The sequence below is a fragment of the Dendrobates tinctorius genome, unplaced genomic scaffold (genome assembly GCF_039654945.1).
Source record: "Dendrobates tinctorius isolate UK_male_01 unplaced genomic scaffold, ASM3965494v1 ptg000008l, whole genome shotgun sequence".
NCBI classification, from domain to species: Eukaryota; Metazoa; Chordata; class Amphibia; order Anura; family Dendrobatidae; genus Dendrobates; species Dendrobates tinctorius.
This window is the reverse complement of record NW_027361676.1, coordinates 74,728,770-74,752,370: the sequence shown is the minus strand read 5'-3', so window position 1 is coordinate 74,752,370 and position 23,601 is coordinate 74,728,770. Positions and strand designations below refer to the sequence as shown.

Here is a 23,601-nt window from a genome sequence, read left to right as displayed (position 1 = left end):
ATTTTTTTCACCCCCCTTTGTGCCACCTAACTACAACCCTAACTGTTGATCCCTGCCCAATCTCTCTTCATCCACCCCAATCCCCCATCCCCCCTCCCCCTATTTTTACCCCCCTCCACCCCACTTTTGTGCCACTTCCGTGCGCAGCTGCCGAGCGTTGATTGGTGACGCAGTTCACCGATCAACACTTGAGCTCGTTTTATTTTCCTTAGCCCCCTTTGCGCCACTTCCGTACACACATCCCGCAGCCGCAAAAGTTGGATAAGTGACACACGTCACTTATCCAAGCTTGTGCCTGCCGCTTTTCATTTTTTTCACCCCCCTTTGTGCCACCTAACTACAACCCTAACTGTTGATCCCTGCCCAATCTCTCTTCATCCACCCCAATCCCCCATCCCCCTTCCCCCTATTTTTACCCCCCTCCACCCCACTTTTGCGCCACCTCCGTGCGCAGCCGCCGAGCGTTGATTGGTGACGCAGTTCACCGATCAACACTTGAGCTCGCTTTTTTTTCCTTAGCCCCTCCGTACACACATCCCACAGCTGCGAAACTTGGATAAGTGACACAGTTCACTTATCAGAGTTTGCCGTTTTGCTTTTTTTTTTTTTCCACCCCCCCCTTGTGCCACCCCGTGCGCACATCCAGCAGCCTAGTTTTGATAAGTGACACTTATCAGCTAGGGCCTGCAGTTTTATACTTTTTTCCACAGCTTTTTCTTTACAGAAAGTTTACACCAATCACTCCCCCCCCCCTCACGTACACATACAGTTTTCAATAAAGTGTACACCCAAGCACCATATTTACACAAAAATGTCATCAAATTCATCCCAACAGCGCTATTCAGTGGAGGAGGCATATGCTTTACTTGCCTCCGAAACTGATAGCGATTTGGATGACGATCCGACTTTTCTTTATTTTTCGGATTCTTCATCCTCTTCTTCTTCCTCTTCCCCTTCCTCATCTTCCTCCTCGGGTCCTGCGGAACCGCCACGCAGACGCTCCAGGACAGAAGATGAGGCAGCGCCCACCATGCCCGCAGCTGACCCAGTGCTCCCCGTATGGACCTCGCCCCCCGAAAATTACGAGCCACTGATTCCTGATTTTGTGGCAGAATCAGGAATCAAGTTTGACACCACCGGCCTCACAGAAATTGACTTTTTCAAAGTCTTTTTCTCTGAGGATTTTGTTAACCTCATGGTGGAGCAAACTAATTTGTACGCTCGTCAATTTTTGGAGCAAAACCCGCGTTCAACATTTTCAAACTGGTCTCCTGTAGACGCAGTTGAAATGACGCAGTTTTGGGGCCTGGTCCTCCATATGGGGATACTGAAGAAGCCGGAAATTCGGCAATATTGGAGTGTTGATATTTTATACAACACTCCAGTGTTCCGAATGGTCATGGCCCGGACGCGTTTTGAGGCCATCCACAAGTTTCTGCATTATACTGATAATGCAGCGTGTCCCGCACAAGATGACCCCAACTTTGACCGTCTGTTCAAAGTTCGGCCGGTCATCGAACACTTCAACAAAAAGTTTGCTGAAGTGTACGTGCCCCAAAGGGACATCTGCGTGGATGAGTCCTTGGTTCACTTCAAGGGAAGGCTGCGATTCCGTCAATACCTGCCCAGTAAGAGGGCCAGGTACGGAATCAAACTCTATAAGTTGTGTGAGAGTACCTCAGGGTACACCCACAAGTTTAGAGTTTAGGAAGGGAAGGACACCCGGATTGAACCCCCTGAGTGTCCTCCTTTCCTGGGAGTGAGTGGGAAAATTGTGTGGGATTTGGTGCACCCACTGCTGGATAAAGGTTATCACCTCTACACTGATAACTTTTATACCAGCATCCCACTCTACAAATCCCTCTCTGAGCGACGTACCGCAGCCTGCGGTACTGTCCGCAAAAATCAGAGAGGCCTCCCGAAGACGCTACTTGGGCAGATGCTCCGAAAAGGTGAGAGCAGAGCCCAATGTAGCGACCACCTGCTGGTGGTCAAGTACAAGGACAAGAGAGATGTCCATCTCTTGACCACAATACACGGTGATGGCAGTACCCTCTGCACTGTACGGGGTACCTCTACACAGGTCCTCAAACCGACATGTGTAGTGGGGTACAACAAAAAAATGGGGGGAGTTGATCTCTCCGATCAACTCCTCCAACCGTACAATGCATTGAGGAAGGCCAAGGTGTGGTACAAAAAGCTGGCCGGGCACATCGTCCAAATGGCAATGCTCAACGCATTCCTGCTGTCACAATGTGCATGCCCCAGCGATACGGCGTACCTTAATTTCCAGGAGGTAGTGGTTAAGGCCATGATGTTTGGCGCTCAGGAAGGAGCAGGCCCCAGTACTTCAGGAACTGAAGGTGCTCGTATTGTCCCAGGTCAGCATTTTCCGGGGGTGGTCCCGCCAACCCCAAGAAAAGGTAAGCCGCAAAAAAGGTGTCGAGTGTGTTACAAAAAAGGAATACGCAGGGACACCACTTACCAGTGCGACACCTGCCCCGAAAAACCTGGCCTGTGAATGAAGGATTGCTTCAAATTGTACCACACCTCCATGCACTACTAATTTACATTAGATTAGTTGGGGGCACATCTAGATTTGTTCATTGGGGGTCTAGTATCCAAAACGATGTCATATGTGGGTTTTTTTCCTGTTTAGGCACATCAGGGACTCTGCAAATGGAACATGACGCCAGCAGACCATCAGAGTCTGCATTCCAAAACAACACTACTTCCCTTTCGAGCCCCAACGTGTGCCTAAACAGTTTTTACCAGAGTACCCAGGACAAATTGGACAACGACTTTTGGGGTCCAATTTCTCCTGTTACTCTTGGGAAAATTAAAAATTGGGGACTAAATGATCATTTATGTGGGAACAAAACAGGATTTTATATTTTCACGCCTGGGCATTATAATCTTTAGTGAAACACTTGGGGGTTCAAAGTGCTCACCACACATCTAGATAAGTTCCTTAGGGGGTCTAGTTTCCAAAATGGGGTCACTTATGGGGGGTTTCTACTGTTTAGGAACATCAAGGGCTCTGCAAATGGAACATGACGCCCGCAGACCATTCCATCAAAATCTGCTTTCCAAAACGTCATTACTTCCCTTTCGAGCCCTGACATGTGCCCAAACAGTAGTTTTCTCCCACATGTGGGGTATCAGGGTACTCAGGACAAATTGGACAACAACTTTTGGGGTCCAATTTCTCCTGTTACTCTTGGGAAAATTAAAAATTGGGGACTAAATGATCATTTATGTGGGAACAAAACAGGATTTTATATTTTCACGCCTGGGCATTATAATCTTTAGTGAAACACTTGGGGGTTCAAAGTGCTCACCACACATCTAGATAAGTTCCTTAGGGGGTCTAGTTTCCAAAATGGGGTCACTTATTGGGGGTTTCTACTGTTTAGGAACATCAAGGGCTCTGCAAATGGAACATGACGCCCGCAGACCATTCCATCAAAGTCTGCTTTCCAAAACGTCATTACTTCCCTTTCGAGCCCTGACGTGTGCCCAAACAGTAGTTTTCTCCCACATGTGGGGTATCAGGGTACTCAGGACAAATTGGACAACAACTTTTGGGGTCCAATTTCTCCTGTTACTCTTGGGAAAATTAAAAATTGGGGACTAAATGATCATTTATGTGGGAGCAAAACAGGATTTTATATTTTCACGCCTGGGCATTATAATCTTTAGTGAAACACTTGGGGGTTCAAAGTGCTCACCACACATCTAGATAAGTTCCTTAGGAGGTCTAGTTTCCAAAATGGGGTCACATATTGGGGTTTTCTACTGTTTAGGAACATCAAGGGCTCTGCAAATGGAACATGACGCCCGCAGACCATTCCATCAAAGTCTGCTTTCCAAAACGTCATTACTTCCCTTTCGAGCCCTGACGTGTGCCCAAACAGTAGTTTTCTCCCACATGTGTGGTATCAGGGTACTCAGGACAAATTGAACAACAACTTTTGGGGTCCAATTTCTCCTGTTACTCTTGGGAAAATTAAAAATTGGGGACTAAATGATCATTTATGTGGGAACAAAACAGGATTTTATATTTTCACGCCCGGGTGTTATAAACTTCTGTGAAGCCCTTGGGGGATCAAAGTGCTCACCACACATCTAGATAAGTTCCTTAGGGGGTCTAGTTTCCAAAATGGGGTCACTTGTGGGGGGTTTCCACTGTTTAGGCACATCAGACGCTCGTCAAACGCGACATGGCGTCCGATCTCAATTCCAGCCAATTTTAGGTTGAAAAAGTCAAACGGGGCTCCTTCCCTTCTGAGCCCTGCCATGTGCCCAAACAGTGGTTCCCCCCCACATATTGGGTATCAGCGTACTCAGGACAAATTTGACAAGAACCTTTGGGGTCCAATTTCTCCTGTTACCCTTGGGAAAACAAAATATTGGGGACTAAATGATCATGTTTGTGGAAAAAATATGATTTTTTATTTTCACGTCCGGGTGTTATAAACTTCTGTGAAGCCCTTGGGGGTTCAAAGTGCTCACCACACATCTAGATAAGTTCCTTAGGGGGTCTAGTTTCCAAAATGGGGTCACTTGTGGGGGGTTTCCACTGTTTAGGCACATCAGACGCTCGTCAAACGTGACATGGCGTCCGATCTCAATTCCAGCCAATTTTAGGTTGAAAAAGTCAAACGGGGCTCCTTCCCTTCTGAGCCCTGCCATGTGCCTAAACAGTGGTTCCCCCCCACATATTGGGTATCAGCATACTCAGGACAAATTTGACAACAACCTTTGGGGTCCAATTTCTCCTGTTACCCTTGGGAAAACAAAATATTGGGGACTAAATGATCATGTTTGTGGAAAAAATATGATTTTTTATTTTCACGCCCGGGTGTTATAAACTTCTGTGAAGCCCTTGGGGGTTCAAAGTGGTCACCACACATCTAGATAAGTTCCTTAGGGGGTCTAGTTTCCAAAATAGGGTCACTTGTGGGGGGTTTCCACTGTTTAGGCACATCAGACGCTCGTCAAACGTGACATGGCATCCAATCTCAATTCCAGCCAATTTTAGGTTGAAAAAGTCAAACGGGGCTCCTTCCCTTCTGAGCCCTGCCATGTGCCTAAACAGTGGTTCCCCCCCACATATTGGGTATCAGCGTACTCAGGACAAATTTGACAAGAACCTTTGGGGTCCAATTTCTCCTGTTACCCTTGGGAAAACAAAATATTGGGGACTAAATGATCATGTTTGTGGAAAAAATATGATTTTTTATTTTCACGTCCGGGTGTTATAAACTTCTGTGAAGCCCTTGGGGGTTCAAAGTGCTCACCACACATCTAGATAAGTTCCTTAGGGGGTCTAGTTTCCAAAATGGGGTCACTTGTGGGGGGTTTCCACTGTTTAGGCACATCAGACGCTCGTCAAACGTGACATGGCGTCCGATCTCAATTCCAGCCAATTTTAGGTTGAAAAAGTCAAACGGGGCTCCTTCCCTTCTGAGCCCTGCCATGTGCCTAAACAGTGGTTCCCCCCCACATATTGGGTATCAGCGTACTCAGGACAAATTTGACAACAACCTTTGGAGTCCAATTTCTCCTGTTACCCTTGGGAAAACAAAATATTGGGGACTAAATGATCATGTTTGTGGAAAAAATATGATTTTTTATTTTCACGCCCGGGTGTTATAAACTTCTGTGAAGCCCTTGGGGGTTCAAAGTGGTCACCACACATCTAGATAAGTTCCTTAGGGGGTCTAGTTTCCAAAATGGGGTCACTTGTGGGGGGTTTCCACTGTTTAGGCACATCAGACGCTCGTCAAACGCGACATGGCGTCCGATCTCAATTCCAGCCAATTTTAGGTTGAAAAAGTCAAACGGGGCTCCTTCCCTTCTGAGCCCTGCCATGTGCCCAAACAGTGGTTCCCCCCCACATATTGGGTATCAGCGTACTCAGGACAAATTTGACAAGAACCTTTGGGGTCCAATTTCTCCTGTTACCCTTGGGAAAACAAAATATTGGGGACTAAATGATCATGTTTGTGGAAAAAATATGATTTTTTTATTTTCACGCCCGGGTGTTATAAACTTCTGTGAAGCCCTTGGGGGTTCAAAGTGGTCACCACACATCTAGATAAGTTCCTTAGGGGGTCTAGTTTCCAAAATGGGGTCACTTGTGGGGGGTTTCCACTGTTTAGGCACATCAGACGCTCGTCAAACGTGACATGGCGTCCGATCTCAATTCCAGCCAATTTTAGGTTGAAAAAGTCAAACGGGGCTCCTTCCCTTCTGAGCCCTGCCATGTGCCTAAACAGTGGTTCCCCCCCACATATTGGGTATCAGCGTACTCAGGACAAATTTGACAACAACCTTTGGGGTCCAATTTCTCCTGTTACCCTTGGGAAAACAAAATATTGGGGACTAAATGATCATGTTTGTGGAAAAAATATGATTTTTTATTTTCACGCCCGGGTGTTATAAACTTCTGTGAAGCCCTTGGGGGTTCAAAGTGGTCACCACACATCTAGATAAGTTCCTTAGGGGGTCTAGTTTCCAAAATGGGGTCACTTGTGGGGGGTTTCCACTGTTTAGGCACATCAGACACTCGTCAAACGCGACATGGCGTCCGATCTCAATTCCAGCCAATTTTAGGTTGAAAAAGTCAAACGGGGCTCCTTCCCTTCTGAGCCCTGCCTTGTGCCCAAACAGTGGTTCCCCCCCATATATTGGGTATCAGCGTACTCAGGACAAATTTGACAACAACTTTTGGGGTCCAATTTCTCCTGTTACCCTTGGGAAAATAAAAAAATTGTTGCTAAAATATTATTTTTGTGACTAAAAAGTTAAATGTTCATTTTTTCCTTCCACGTTGCTTCTGCTCCTGTGAAGCACCTGAAGGGTTAATAATCTTCTTGAATGTAGTTTTGAGTAGCTTCAGGGGTGCAGTTTTTAGAATGGTGTCACTTTTGGGTATTTTCTGCCATATAGACCCCTCAAAGTGACTTCAAATGTGAGGTGGTCCCTAAAAAAAATGGTTTTGTAAGTTTTGTTGTAAAAATTAGAAATCGCTTGTCAAATTTTAACCCTTATAACTTCCTAACAAAAAAAAATGTTGTTTCCCAAATTGTGCTGATGTAAAGTAGACATGTGGGAAATGTTATTTAGTAACTATTTTGTGTCACATATTTCTCTGTTTTAAGGGCATACAAATTAAAAGTTTGAAAATTGCGAAAAATTTTTACCACTAAAGTGAAGTACAATATGTCACGAGAAAACAATCTCTCAGAATCGCCTAGATCCGTTGAAGCATTCCAGAGTTATAACCTCATAAAGGGACAGTGGTCAGAATTGTAAAAATTGGCCCGGTCATGAACGTGCAAACCACCCTTGGGGGTGAAGGGGTTAAGTGCATCATGCTGTACGAATAAACACTATTCACAAACTCAGATTGTTTTAATACAAAGTGGCCACATGTTTAGAGATGGGCGGACACCTGGATGTTAGGGTCTGGCAGGTTTGGCCGAGCAGTTTCAAAAAGTTTGGGTTCGAGTACCAGAACAGTACCCAAACCCAAACCCGAACCTGGACCCCATTCACTTGAATGGGGGGCCCAAACATCTAGTGTTGTGCATGACAGCGTGGCAAACACCACTTCTGATCGGCGGTGAAATCATCCCCGCCGGTGAGAGAGCCATGGTTCCCATGCTGTCAAAAGACAGCGTGAGCCTGCAGCTGTGAACGGAGGTAAAAAGTTTATCTCTAATCACTGGTATCAGCTGATGGGACTACTGATCCCATCATCCGACACCTGCTGCCGCTCATTACAGTGAGAACAGGAGCGGCGGATGGGAGTATTCATGAGTCGCTCCTGAACTGTAAATAAATAATTTAAAAAAACCGGCGTGGGTTCCCCTGCATTTTTGCTAACCAGCCAGACAAAACTCACAGCTGGGGGCTGCAACCCTCATCTGTCAGCATCAGCAAGGCTAGTTATCAAGAATAGAGGGGTCCCCACTCTGTTTTTAAATTATTTAAAAAAACGCGTAGGGTCCCCCCCATTTTTGACAACCAACCTTGCTAAAGCAGACAGCAGGGGGCTGGTATTCTCAGGCTGGTAAGGGGCCATGGATATTGTCCTCCAGCCTAAAAATAGCAGCCCACAGCTGCCCAGAAAAAGCACATCTGTTAGATGCACCAATTCTGGCACTTTGCCTGGCTCTTCCCACTTGCCCTGTAGCGGTGGCAAGTGGGGTGATAGTTGGGGGGGTTGATGTGACCTTTGTATTGTCAGGTGACATCAAGCCCCGAGGTTAATAATGCAGAGATGTCAATGAGGCTGGTTTCACATTAGCGCTTTTTAAGCGCACGCACGGCCAGGGGTAGCTCCGCCCCCAAGCCGGCTCTCTGCCCGGCGTGCCCGCCCCTTGCTTGTAGTGCCGCCTCCTAGCGGACAGCGGCGCCTGCGATCGGCGCACCCTATCTTTAGCATAGGGTGCGCAGATCGTGCGCAGGCCGTGCGCTAGTTGCGCTTTGACCTGCGCTGCGCACTTTTGACGGTGCGCCGTGCGCGCCAAAATTCGAAAAGTTTGATTTTGGCGCGCACGGCGCACCGTCAAAAGTGCGCAGCGCAGGTCAAAGCGCAACTAGCGCACGGCCTGCGCACGATCTGCGCACCCTATGCTAAAGATAGGGTGCGCCGATCGCAGGCGCCGCTGTCCGCTAGGAGGCGGCGCTACAAGCAAGGGGCGGGCACGCCGGGCAGAGAGCCGGCTCGGGGGCGGAGCTACCCCTGGCCGTGCGTGCGCTTAAAAAGCGCTAATGTGAAACCAGCCTTAGACACCCCCATTACTAACCCCATAGTCACATTGTAAGAAAACACAGACACCCAGAAAAGTCCTTTAATTGGAAGAAAGACACAGACTCATTTAATAATCTTAATTAACCCATACTTATGACCTCGCCTAATTCCACCGAAGCCCTCAATCTCCTGTAATAAAACTAAAATAAATGGACTATACCTGTCCATCCTCCTGTCCCCTGCCATAATCCATGTCTGAGGGATAAACAGTATTCAATCTAGATGGTGCCAAGATGCGACCGTCCAGGGTGAGAACCACTGGTGAATGAGCTGCTGCAATTATGAATTCATCTAGCTCTTATGTTATTTATTAAGCATTACTAAATTTTTAGTTTTCATATTTGTGGGAACAATTTGGTGAAGGCCCTATTCTGTTCCAGCATGCACAAAGCAAGATCCATAAGGGCATGGTTGGATAATTTTGATCTGGATGAACTTTACTGGCCTCATAGAGAGGCATAACGTCAACCCTAATATCGAACATCAGGATTTGACATTGTAAATACTTTTCTGGATGAATAAGGAAAAATTCCCACAGACCAAAATCTTGTAGAAAGTGAAGCTTTTATAGCTGCAAAGGAATGACGAACTCCATATTAATATCTATGGATTTAGAATGAGATGTGATTAAAGCTCCTGTAGGTAGCCAAATACTTTTGTCTACATAGTGTGTATGTATATATTACTTAAAGGTGTTGTCTGGTCTTAAGCTTTATGTAACTGCTGACTTGTTAAATCCTCATATCGCACTCACCTTGTGCTTTGAGGATTCTCCTATGCCAGAGCCAGGAGAAGCGGGACCATGACTACAAGTATGTGATTTGCATACATGCGTAAGTGTATTGAGTGAAGCTGGAAACAGTCTATTCGGAATGTGGCCAGAAGTATGCAAGTCACACCCGACAATTTTGACAACACGCATTGCAAGTGTAATGTGAGTATTCACAAGTCTGCAGACACAGAGTGACTGTAGATTTGTAGCTTAAGACCAGAAAACCCCTTTAAAATAGGCCTATCAGTCTGCTAATATGTGTGTTTTAGCAAATACTTGTAAGAAATAACAATGCTGCAGTATCTTTTCTAAGAACTCTGCATGTGTCCAGAACCTTTTGTATCCCTCCTTGAATTGTATGAATATGTTGACAAGTGGGCATTACCGTTCCTCTTGTCAGGAGATGACATCATTACACAGTGTGGCACTGTCAACACATAAACATACCTCAAACATAAAGGTATCGACTTCTTCCCGGATGTCCTGGTAATTTAAGGCGTTTCCTGAATCATCTGTTGTATTCAGAAGCATATCTAAGAAAGCACTTCGCTTCTTTCTTTTTCTTTTAATGGACTTTAGCTCACTGGTTAAGTCTTTCCCCTGTGAACGTTGTGTCTCCATCTCCTTAGCTCTTTCTCGAATGACCTTAATAATTGAAAAAATATATTTGTGTGAGAGTTTTACACATTCAGCTCATCGTTATATGGGGTATTCTTTATATGCATGGCCTTATATATCAGTCTGTCAATCTGTCAATTTGGGAAATTTTAATCTTAAAGGGAAGGTGCCACTAGTTTTCTTGTAGTCTTTTTTTCTGAAATTAAGCTTGAAATACCGTGTTTCCCCGAATATAAGACAGTGTCTTACATTCTTTTGACCCCCAAAAGTCCCACTATGTCTTACTTTCGGGGTATGTCTTATATTAGAAAAAAAAAAATGACGATTTTTGTGTTAACCAAAAAATAACATTTATTAACAAGCTGAACAGTGTGGTGTTCACTACAAAACAGTTTTATTAAACAAAGTGCCCAAGAAAGTGTCAAGAATGTCTTGTTACAACCGTATCATGACGGTATTTCCATGTATAACATGTAAAACATTTAAAACAATGAAAAACGGTAACAATGAACAGTCTGAATAAGTTATACTGGAAGATAAAACAAGATTTATTCGATGACAACCATGTCATCATCTTCAGGAACATCATCGTAAACACAGCCTGCCATTGTACAGTATCCCACAGCCTGCCATTGTACAGTATCCCACAGCCTGCCATTGTACAGTATCCCACAGCCTGCCATTGTACAGTATCCCACAGCCTGCCATTACGGTATGGTACAGTATCCCACAGCCATTGCTTACCGGATGGCGATTCCTCTGCGGTGCGGGACAGGGCAGGGCAGGCTTCTTCTTCCTCGTGCAGGGGGACACTGGCCAATGAGCGGTGACGTCAGGGCGGCGGCCGGCGGGCTCACAGAAGCCGCTGGGCCAATCAGAGAGGCCCTGACTTCTGCCCGGGGGACACAGGGGGACACAGGCACCGGTACCGGTATGTTAAACCTAATGCATTATACCGGTACCGCACAACGTCTTACTTTCGGGGCACCGCTGATCCGCTATGTCTTATAAACGGGGGATGTCTTACATTAGGCATCCCCCAATATTCCCCTAGTACGTCTTACATTCGGGGGTGTCTTATATTCGGGGAAAGACGGTAGTAATTAAAAAGTATAAATGCAATGTTTGCCCTGTATGCAAACATTTCTATATGAAAAATATTATTTTTTTTTACAAATATATAATTACCACTAGGGGAGCATTTTCCGTTTTAGACCTCAAGCAGCTATAGTAAGACATACCAGCTTTACTGTTAGCTGGAAAATTGGGGCAGTAACTGCTGACATCACCATTTCCCTCCCCTTTTGGGTGTTCTAGTACAGAATGAAGAGTAGCATCAAAGGGCAGTGCCATTTTGTGGGTGACTGCCCTGTGATCTGCTGTCATCAGTAGTTACTGCATCGGAAGCACAGCTTGTTTACAGAGGAGCAGAAGACAGTGAATTCAGCAGCATTGTGGACCGGAGAAAGAGTGAAGACATCTGGTGTGTATGGAGCAGCATTACGGAACAGGAGCTGTCACCAGGAGCTGTGATTCCTCCCTCAGTATAAGGCTGTGTGCACACGCTGCGGATTTTGCTGCGGTTCCGCAGCAGTTTTGGCCGCTGCGGACCCGCAGCAGTTTTTGCTGCGGTGTACAGTACCATGATTCCCTATGGGAATCAAAAACCGCAGTGCAGACGGTGCGGAATTTTCCGCGCGGATTATCTGCGGTTTTCAATCCGCAGAAAGAATTGACATGTCAATTCTTTCTGCGGATTCTCCTGCGGTTTGCCATCTCCTCCATTGAGGAGATGAAAAACCGCAGGGCAAAACCGCAGAGCAATCCGCAGGTAAAACCGCAGGTCTTTTGACCTGCGGTTTCACCTGCGGATTTTACAAAATCCGCGCGGATGAATCCGCACATAATCCGCAGCGTGTGCACACAGCCTCAGATAAGCAGGAGAAGGTAGGCAGTGAATGGACAGGCATTGTGTTGGGGGGTGAGAGATACATGTGATCTGGCTGAGAGCGACATATGTTGACTGATGTAGTATGCCGAGGGCTCCATGAAAATGGCAGCAGAACACTCCCACTACTGTGAATTGTGCAGCCCACAGAGGCATGCCCAGTTCACAGCAGTGACATCTCCATTATAATAGATAGGGTCCGTCTGTTATCTCCTATGACCACGGGGTGCCGTATTATGACACTGAAAGTGTCCTGCTGCTACTATGAAAGTAAGATGTCAGCCCCCAGTGGCTTCTTTAAACTCCTATAACACGAAATATGTTTCAAATGCAATCAAAACTTGGTTATAACACCATGTTATTCTACATTACATCGATTTAGTAATGATCTACAAACGTGGTGTCTTCCCTTTAAAAGATCTGCTCACCTCTAGTACAAACCCCGTTATTATAAAAACTTTGAATATTAGAAACATTGGTCTGTCAGTCCCAGTACTTAATTCCTGCAGTTTTCAAGGTGCCATTGGAGCACGGTGATTCATCCTTTTTAGAGGTTTTGAGGCAAAGCTGTACTTTCTATTGGGTTAAACAGGTGAGATTTAATGGAAGATTCATGTAAACCCATTATCATATCTTCTGTCATAGGGTTTTCTTGTGTAAAAGATGTTTAGTAGATTGGCCTTACTTCACATCCTTTTCCATTATTATACCCAGATTATCTTTTTCGGGTTCAATCCTATCATTTTTGAGTCTTTTCCGGAACCTGTTAAATGTGTTGCAACATTTCCAGCTTCTTTATTTTTTGTTCGCCAACTTCTTGCGTTAAAAGCAATTAGGCTAGTTTCACATTAGCGTTTTTTTGCGCAGCGCATCGTGCGCATAAAAAACGCAAAGAAAAACGCAAAACAAACGTGCGTTTTTTTAACGTCATGCGCACGCTGATGCGTCAAAAAAACGCAGCGTTGCTTGCGTTTTACATGCGTTTTTGCATGCGTTTGCGTTTTTTTATGCACATGCGTTTTTAGGTGTGACATTTTTTCCATTGTCTAGAGAACATTCTAGACTTGTTTCACTCAAAAACGCATGCGCAAAAAAACGCAACCGTGCGCAAGACCATGCGCACGCATGCGTTACCATAGACTTCAATGTGTTGTTTTTGCGCATTCCGTGCGCAAGCGTGCGCATGCGTTTTTTTGCCGAGACAGGGCGCACCAAAAAATCCAACATGTTGCGTCTGGCGCGCCTGGCGCAAAAGACAAAAAAACGCATGCGCATGAAAACGCAAGTGTGCGCAAGACCATGCGCACGTCATGTTAAACATAGGTGCACGGGTGCGCACGATGCGCTGCGCACAAAAGCGCAAATGTGAAACCAGCCTTATACATTGCAGATTTTGTACATATCAAAAAGTCCAAAAGTCAAATTAATACCTCCAAATAATCATTATATACCATAACCACCATGTATTATGCAGGGGAAAAAAGCGTCATAGGCAAGTCAATATGCTATTAAAATCAATAATTTATTTAACACTAACATTTATTAAAATAAGACAAGGGAATTTCACAAAAACGCTGGAGGGGTAAAACAAGGACCAGGAACTATAGGGAATGGGACATAGTACAGTTCAGAAAGCACTGTTATATAGAAAATTGCTCATAGATAATGCTTAATAATAGTGCCTAGTCCTAAAATAAAAAAAATCATTATCATGGGAGCTAATTCATAACGATACAGCAGATTGTAAGATATATATAAACTGCCCAGTTCTAGAAAGTACCTTGTTAAATATTGCTGCTGCCCATAACCGCAAACATCCTTTTATTTACATAAGTCCTTTTACTTATATAAGTATTGGGTCTGATCTGGATACCTCTCAGCTACCCCGACAGTGTTGTTTCGACATATTTGCTTCCTCAACAAGGGGGCATTGCGAAGCGCCCGTCTATAAACACCCTTGTAATCAGCTGATATTAATGTCGTCGTCTCCAGCATGTAACAGCGCATGCGCCGGTCCTTGGACTTCCCCCAATGCAAATAGTGACTTCCTGCTCTCTGCGCTTCGAATGCAAGCGTGAAATGCTATACGTCACCATAATGAGCAGGGCAGGAAGTCACAGGGTCATCCTGAGCTGTGCATGCATCGACCGGGCACCGAGACATAACTACTGATATATAGATAATGAGGGGAAAATATGGGCAATTTTTTTTAGGCTGGCTAAAACAATGTGTTACAAACACAGTTCATTTTTTAATTTTTTTAATTTTTTTCTTATTAATACACTCTGCACTCCATCTTGACTGGAAAAAAAACAGAAATATAGATATTTTTACAAGTTTATTAAAAAAGATAAATTGAAATATCACAAGGTCATAAGTATTCAGACCCTTTGCTCAGACACTCATATTTAAGTCACATGCTGTCCATTTTCTTGTGATCCTCCTTGAGATGGCTCTACTCCTTCATTGGAGTCCAGCTGTGTTTGATTAAACTGATAGGACATGATTTGTAAAGGCACACACCCGTCTATATAAGATCTCACAGCTCACAGTGCATGTCAGACCAAATGAGAATCATGAGATCAAAGGAACTGGCCAAGGAGCTCAGAGACAGAATTGTGGCAAGGCACAGATCTGGCCAAGGTTACAAAAGAATTTCTGCAGTAGTCAAGGTTCCTAAGAGCACAATGGCCTCCATAATCCTTAAATGGAAAATGTTTGGGACCACCAGAAGTCTTCCTTTACCTGGCCGTCCAGCCAAACTCAGCAATAGTGGGAGAAGAGCCTTGGTGAGAGCGGTAAAGAAGAACCCCAAGATCACTGTGGTTGAGCTCCCCAGATGTAGTAGGGAGATGGGAGAAAGTTCCACAAAGTCAACTATCACTGCTAGACATATTAAAGCCAGCATAGAGTTTGCTAAAAAAAAACACATGAAGGACTCCCAGACTATGAGAAATATGATTCTCTGGTCTGATGAGAAGAAGATAGAACTTTTTGGTGATAGTTCTAAGCGGTATGTGTGGAGAAAACCAGGCACTGCTCATCACCTGCCTAATACAATCCCAACAGTGAAACATGGTGGTGGCAGCATCATGCTATGGGGGTGTTTTTCAGCTACAGGGACAGAACGACTGGTTGCAATTGAAGGAAACATGTACAGAGTACAAGTACAGAGATATCCTGAATGAAAACTTCTTCCAGAGTGCTCTGGACCTCAGACTTGGCTGAAGGTTCACCTTCCAACAAGACAATGACCCTAAGCACACAGCTAAAATAACAAAGGAGTGGCTTCAGAACAACTCTGTGACCACTCTTGACTGTCCCAGAAAATGGCTGTCCACCAAAGTTCTCCATCCAACCTGACAGAACTGGAGAGGATCTGCAAGGAAGAATGGCAGAGGATCCCCAAATCCAGTTGTGCAAAATTTGTTGCATCATTCTCAAGAAGACTCATGGCTGTACTAGCTCAAAAGGATGCTTCTACTCAATACTGAGTCAAGGGTCTGAATACTTATGACCATGTGATATTTCAGTTTTTCTTTTTTTAAACATTTGCAAAAATTTCTACATTTCTTTTTTTTTCTGTCAAGATGGAGTGCAGAGTGTACATTAATTAGAAAAAAACTTTTTTGCATTTAGCAAATAGATGCAATGAAACAAAGAGTGAAAAATTTAAAAGGGATCTGAATACTTCGCATACCCACTGTATATGGTTTCAATCCAAGCATACAGTTGTGGCCAAAAGTACTGACACCCCTGCAATTCTGTCAGATAATACTCAGTTTCTTCCTGAAAATGATTGCAAACACAAATTCTTTGGTATTATTATCTTCATTTAATTTGTCTTAAATGAAAAAACACAAAAAGAATTGTCCTAAAGCCAAATTGGATATAATTCCACACCAAACATAAAAAAGAGGGTGGACAAAAGTATTGGCACTGTTCCAAAAATCATGTGATGCTTCTCTAATTTGTGTAACTAACAGCACCTGTAACTTACCTGTGGCACCTAACAGGTGTTGGCAATAACTAAATCACACTTTCAGCCAGTTGACATGGATTAAAGTTGACTCAACCTCTGTTCTGTGTCCTTGTGTGTACCACATTGAGCATGGAGAAAAGAAAGGAGACCAAAGAACTGTCTGAGGACTTGAGAAACCAAATTGTGAGGAAGCAAGAGCAATCTCAAGGCTACAAGTCCATCTCTAAAGACCAGAATGTTCCTGTGTCTACTGTGCGCAGTGTCATCAAGAAGTTTAAAGCTCATGGCACTGTGGCTAACCTCCCTAGATGTGGACGGAAAAGAAAAATTGACAAGAGATTTCAATGCAAGATTGTGCGGATGTTGGATAAAGAACCTCAACTAACATCCAAACAAGTTCAAGCTGCCCTGCAGTCCGAGGGTACAACAGTGTCAACCCGTACTATCCGTCGGCGTCTGAATGAAAACGGACTGTATGGTAGGAGACCCAGGAAGACCCCACTTCTTACCCCGAGACATAAAAAAGCCAGGCTGGAGTTTGCCAAAACTTACCTGAAAAAGCCTAAAACGTTTTGGAAGAATGTTCTCTGGTCATATGAGACAAAAGTAGAGCTTTTGGGGCAAAGGCATCAACATAGAGTTTACAGGAGAAAAAAAGAGGCATTCAAAGAAAAGAACACGGTCCCTACAGTCAAACATGGCGGAGGTTCCCTGATGTTTTGGGGTTGCTTTGCTGCCTCTGGCACTGGACTGCTTGACCATGTGCATGGCATTATGAAGTCTGAAGACTACCAACAAATTTTGCAGCATAATGTAAGGCCCAGTGTGAGAAAGCTGGGTCTCCCTCAGAGGTCATAGGTCTTCCAGCAGGACAATGACCCAAAGCACACTTCAAAAAGCACTAGAAAATGGTTTGAGAGAAAGCACTGGAGACTTCTAAGGTGGCCAGCAATGAGTCCAGACCTGAATCCCATAGAACACCTGTGGAGAGATCTAAAAATGGCAGTTTGGAGAAGGCACCCTTCAAATATCAGGGACCTGGAGCAGTATACAAAAAAACACGGCACTCCAGAGAAAAACAGAGGGGAATTGGTGCTCAAGTAAGGTTTCCAACCCATAGACATATACAAAATTACTTGGCACTCAAAATCGGAGACGCAATTTTTTCTTTATTGTGCATCCAGTCAAAAATAGACTCATATCATATGAACATTTTCGGTCCAACAACAACAAAACAAATTTATGAGTAACAGAAATTTATTTTTCAGGGACCAAAGTCCACAACTATGGTGAAATGGCTATAAGTAAAAAGTATATCCATGTGCTCCCCGAGCCGAGTTTTCATCACTATAATAGAATAGAAATGTCCATACTGACGACTATGGATGGCAAGGAGGATATACCTGTAAGAGATACAGTAGGGTAAAAGATATCCTAAGGCAGGAATTAAATTTTCGTTACTCAATAATTTTGTTTTCCTTAACCATGTTCTCACCCTCATTTATGGCACAGATGAAATCTGAAAACTGCATCTACACTTTTGGAATGAATGTCTGCAGTCACTTTCCTTCACTATAGATCCTTGGTGAATGTTTTTCCCAGCAATATGTGCTCCTGAAGGATGATTTTTATTTTTAATTCAAAAATAGAATACAACCGGTTTCGACTGCTAAGAGTCTTCCTCAGGTATAATGTCAAGAATATAAACGGATCTGACCTTTCAGCCCCCACCCAAAACCACATGCAGGGAGATCTGCTATAAAATGTGTTCAGACAGATCCGTTTATATTCTTGACATTATACCTGAGGAAGACTCTTAGCAGTCGAAACCGGTTGTATTCTATTTTTGAATTAAAAATAAAAATCATCCTTGAATCTAAATATCAAGTTCCATCATCATCCTTCAGGAGCGCATATTGCTGGGAAAAACATTCACCAAGTGTTATAACCTATGAAAGCACTGTCCAGTGCTCTCACTAGTTCCCAGATCTTTGCAGCAAACTGAATGGAAAGAGGAATGGAGTGATCCAGGGACTGGATCTACATGCAGTATCTCAAGACACCAAATAGGTGAGTGTATTCACACTGAGTATATACCTTTGATAATTAACTACTACACTTAGAAGCTTGCGCTTCCCATTTTTCTCCCTTTAATCCCCTCTTGTTTCACTATAGATCCTGCTTCTGTCGTCAGATTATTATTTATTATTGTGAAAGTGTATTATATGTCTATAGCATTGTTCTGACATATTGTTTTGTTTTCTTGTTTACTTTTTTGTAAATTATAGTCTACTCTAAAGAAACAAAAAGACCTTTCTGATGAAGGTCCGTTGTTGGACCGAAAACGTTCATATGATATGAGTCTATTTTTGTCTGGATGCGCAATAGAGAAACAATTGCTTCTCCGATTTTGAGTGCCAAGTAATTTTGTGTATATATAGGGACCTGGAGCAGTTTGCCAAAGAAGAATGGTCTAAAATTCCAGCAGAGCATTGTAAGAAACTCATTGATGGTTACCGGAAGCGGTTGGTCGCAGTTATTTTGGCTAAAGGTTGTGCAACCAAGTGTTAGGCTGAGGGTGCCAATACTTTTGTCTGGCCCATTTTTGGAGTTTTGTGTGAAATGATCAATGTTTTGCTTTTTGCGTCATTCTCTTTTGTGTTTTTTCATTTAAGACAAATTAAATGAAGATAATAATACCAAAGAATTTGTGTTTGCAATCATTTTCAGGAAGAAACTGAGTATTATCTGACAGAATTGCAGGGGTGTCAATACTTTTGGCCACAACTGTAATAAATGTTTACAGACTTGCCATGGCAAATGTCCATCACGCCGCAAAATATATTAATGCCTTCGTAAAGCTGAAAAACAAATACAATGCGGTGGTTGATTATGCCTTGTCAATTATTGGTGAGGAATTCTTACAGGAGCACTTGACATTAATTTTAAATCCTACAAATCCTGATGGGGCGTCTGAGAAAATGTTACATTCTTTTTGCAAGTTTTGCATATATAACGAGTCATGCAATTGTCAAAAACACTGTGAAAAAATTAAGAATACAAGAATAGAATTCTCTCGAAATTGGCAACTCAATATTATTCTAAGTTCTTAGTTTTTTTGCCGACATGCTCACAAACTGTGAATCCTGTTCACTCATGTCTTGTGTTGGTTGCCTCAAAATATCCAGTCTTCAGAATGATATGGACCTACTTTATAATCTCTTGACCCTTTTTTATCTATTTCCACTAATTTTCTAAACCTCAAAAATTTCCCAATAATTTCTTTAGTATCCATTCGTCTCGTCGTTCAACACAGATCACCTTAAGCAACCAGAGTGCAGCTTTCAGCATTGAAGCTGATGAGGTAAAGTGAAAGCTGAACTCTGTTGCTATGGACAACTAAAACCGTATGACTGCGAGGAAGTTTTCATAACTGACATTTGAGCTGAAACGGCGCACGACTGGCCATGAAATCTACTTTATTTGCACTATAATAGTGTGCTGCTTCATTTCTCTTTCTCTCTATCTCTCTCTCTCTCTCTCTCTCTATATATATATATATATATATATATATATATATATACAGTGGGGCAAAAAAGTATTTAGTCAGTCAGCAATAGTGCAAGTTCCACCACTTAAAAAGATGAGAGGCGTCTGTAATTTACATCATAGGTAGACCTCAACTATGGGAGACAAACTGAGAAAAAAAATCCAGAAAATCACATTGTCTGTTTTTTTTCATTTTATTTGCATATTATGGTGGAAAATAAGTATTTGGTCAGAAACAAGCAATCAAGATTTCTGGCTCTCACAGACCTGTAACTTCTTCTTTAAGAGTCTCCTCTTTCCTCCACTCATTACCTGTAGTAATGGCACCTGTTTAAACTTGTTATCAGTATAAAAAGACACCTGTGCACACCCTCAAACAGTCTGACTCCAAACTCCACTATGGTGAAGACCAAAGAGCTGTCAAAGGACACCAGAAACAAAATTGTAGCCCTGCACCAGGCTGGGAAGACTGAATCTGCAATAGCCAACCAGCTTGGAGTGAAGAAATCAACTGTGGGAGAAATAATTAGAAAATGGAAGACATACAAGACCACTGATAATCTCCCTTGATCTGGTGCTCCACGCAAAATCCCACCCCGTGGGGTCAGAATGATCACAAGAACGGTGAGCAAAAATCCCAGAACCACGCAGGGGGACCTAGTGAATGAACTGCAGAGAGCTGGAACCAATGTAACAAGGCCTACCATAAGTAACACTCTACGCCACCATGGACTCAGATCCTGCAGTGCCAGACGTGTCCCACTGCTTAAGCCTGTACATGTCCGGGCCCGTCTGAAGTTTGCTAGAGAGCATTTGGATGATCCAGAGGAGTTTTGGGAGAATGTCCTATGGACTGATGAAACCAAACTGGAACTGTTTGGTAGAAACACAACTTGTCGTGTTTGGAGGAAAAAGAATACTGAGTTGCATCCATCAAACACCATACCTACTGTAAAGCATGGTGGTGGAAACATCATGCTTTGGGGCTGTTTCTCTGCAAAGGGGCCAGGACAACTGATCCGGGTACATGAAAGAATGAATGGGGCCATGTATCGTGAGATTTTGAGTGCAAACCTCCTTCCATCAGCAAGGGCATTGAATATGAAACGTGGCTGGGTCTTTCAACATGACAATGATCCAAAGCACACCACCAGGGCAATGAAGGAGTGGCTTCGTAAGAAGCATTTCAAGGTCCTGGAGTGGCCTAGCCAGTCTCCAGATCTCAACCCTATAGAAAACCTTTGGAGGGAGTTGAAAGTCCATGTTGCCAAGCGAAAAGCCAAAAACATCACTGCTCTAGAGGAGATCTGCATGGAGGAATGGGCCAACATACCAACAACAGTGTGTGGCAACCTTGTGAAGACTTACAGAAAACGTTTGACCTCTGTCATTGCCAACAAAGGATATATCACAAAGTATTGAGATGAAATTTTGTTTCTGACCAAATACTTATTTTCCACCATAATATGCAAATAAAATGAAAAAAAAACAGACAATGTGATTTTCTGGATTTTTTTTTCTCAGTTTGTCTCCCATAGTTGAGGTCTACCTATGATGTAAATTACAGACGCCTCTCATCTTTTTAAGTGGTGGAATTTGCACTATTGTTGACTGACTAAATACTTTTTTGCCCCACTGTATATATATATATATATATATATATATATATATATATATATATATACACAGGGGTTGGACAAAATAATGGAAACACCTGGAAACATCAACAAAAGTTAGTTTAATATGGTGTAGGTCAACATTTTGCAGCGATTACAGCCTCAATTCGCCGAGGTATGGATTCATACAAGGTGTGAATTGTTTCCAAAGGAATTGTAGCCCGTTCTTCAGGTAAATACCCTCCAGTTCTTTGAGCGACGATGGCGGCGGAAATCGACGTCTAACTTGAATCTTTAAAATCGACCATAAATGCTCAACAATGTTGAGGTCTGGGGATTGTGGGGGCCAAATGAGATGCTCAACTTCATTACAATGTTATTCGTGCCATGCTTTAACGATTCTAGCTGTATGAATCGGTGCATTATCATCCTGAAAGATGGCGTTCCCCCTGGGAACACTGCTTGAACCATAGGATGCACTTGGTCGCCCAAAATGCCTAAATATTCACGGCTGTTAATTCTTCCATGAAGGGATATCATTGGCCCGGCGGATCTCCACAAAATCGCACCCCAGATCATCACAGAACCTCCGCCATGTTTTACGGTTGGGAGAAGGCAGTCTGGATGGAATGTTTCTTTCGGCTGTCTCCAAACGTACACTCGGCCGGAGGTCAGAAATAGGGTAAACGATGATTCTTCTGAGACTATCCCATGTTTCCACTGCTCGAGGGACCAATTCTGAAGGTTTCTACACCACTCTAAACGCTTTGAAACATTTGTCATTGAGAGCAGCGGTTTTTGAATTGCAGCTCTTCCATGGAATCCAGATTTGTGCAGCTCCCGATGAACAGTTTTCATGGAAACTGGTTCTGTAGGTGTTCATTAAGCTCAGCAGTGATTTTCGGAGCCATGGTCTTGCGATCCTCTCTCACAATTCACTTTAGAGTCCGATGGTCTCTCTCAGTCAATTTCAACTTTCGGCCGGACCTGTGCTTTGCTGCGGACGTTTTACCTTCTCTTTCAAACGCAGTCATTACTTTGGAGACAGTACCTCTTGACGCGCCAGGCATTCGGGCACTTTCTGTTACACTAGCGCCTGCCATACGAGCACCAACAATTTGGCCTCTTTGAAAATCCGAGAGGTCTGCCATTGGTATCAGGTTCTCATCAATGTTCTTACAATTCTGCAAAACAAACAGTTAATTTACATACACATATCACATAACACAAATAATCAACCACAAAACATTACCATATGTCACCGTTTGCATGTTTATAACATGTTTGAAGGTTATGATGCCAAAACGTTAGGTGTTTCCATTACTTTGTCCAACCCCTGTATATATACAGTATATATATATATATATATATATATTTATTTATTTACTTATTAAATCTCTGGTCAGTGTGAGGTGATTAATAAGGGTCATAATACTGTGAAATAATTTTTAAAATGCCTCCCAAAAATCAACCATTTATTGGGCAAGTTATTCCAAAAGCTTAGAAAGCATACACGCACATAAGGCCAAACGAATACTCCACTGTGTGCCACGCTGTCCAATCCCCGAGAGTGCAATGCAGATCCCTCTTTATAAGGTGTTATAATTTTTTAAATTTTGCGAATCGAGCCAAATTGTTTGGCAGATATATTCTGCACAATACATACATGAAAAATATTAAAAAAAAAAAGATTTTTCCTATCTGCTAGACTAGAAGACCCCCCTAAATCATCCAGCCTACTGTTATAATTCAAGAGATACAAAAAAACGCCCAACACTTTAAAAGGGAAAGGAGGCTGTAGCCTATACAAATAAACCGCCATTATAGTAAACATTCCACTCCATAGATAGTTAAAGCAAGGAGAAATAATAGGAGTAATGGATTCAAGTGGTATGTAAAAAAATTACAATATTTTATTATTAATCAAATGCACAGACATTTATATAAATAGCAAAGTTGCAATATAGAAGCACAAACAGGACAGACTGGGAGGGGGATCGTAAAATATCCACGTACACCAGTGTAGCCAGAGCCAAGACAACACATAAATGCGGTAAAGTCAAAAATAACAGACCAAAATGCCTGTATCAAAAGGTAGGAGAAAGCTCCCAGTTTGAGCGAGAAACGCCCGCCGGGGGTCGCCCTCTGGTCCTGGGTACATGTGCGCCACCTGGTAAGCTGCCCCTGTTAATTACTTATGCACCTATTATGGCTTTACTGATGTCTTTTATGGGCAAACCTTACCGCCAGTGTCGATAACTCCACATTGTATTTTGCCCTTATCTATAA

General features: G+C 43.2%; 1 protein-coding gene across 1 annotated transcript in view; it reads right to left on the bottom strand.

The window, feature by feature from the left end:
- Window positions 1–23,601, bottom strand: part of LOC141092554 (cytochrome P450 4V2-like) — a 143,278-nt gene that overhangs the window by 59,779 nt on the left and 59,898 nt on the right. Inside the window, exon 7 of the mRNA XM_073578812.1 lies at window positions 10,047–10,244. Coding sequence (XP_073434913.1) covers window positions 10,047–10,244 — 198 coding nt within the window. The remainder of the gene's footprint in view (window positions 1–10,046; window positions 10,245–23,601) is intronic.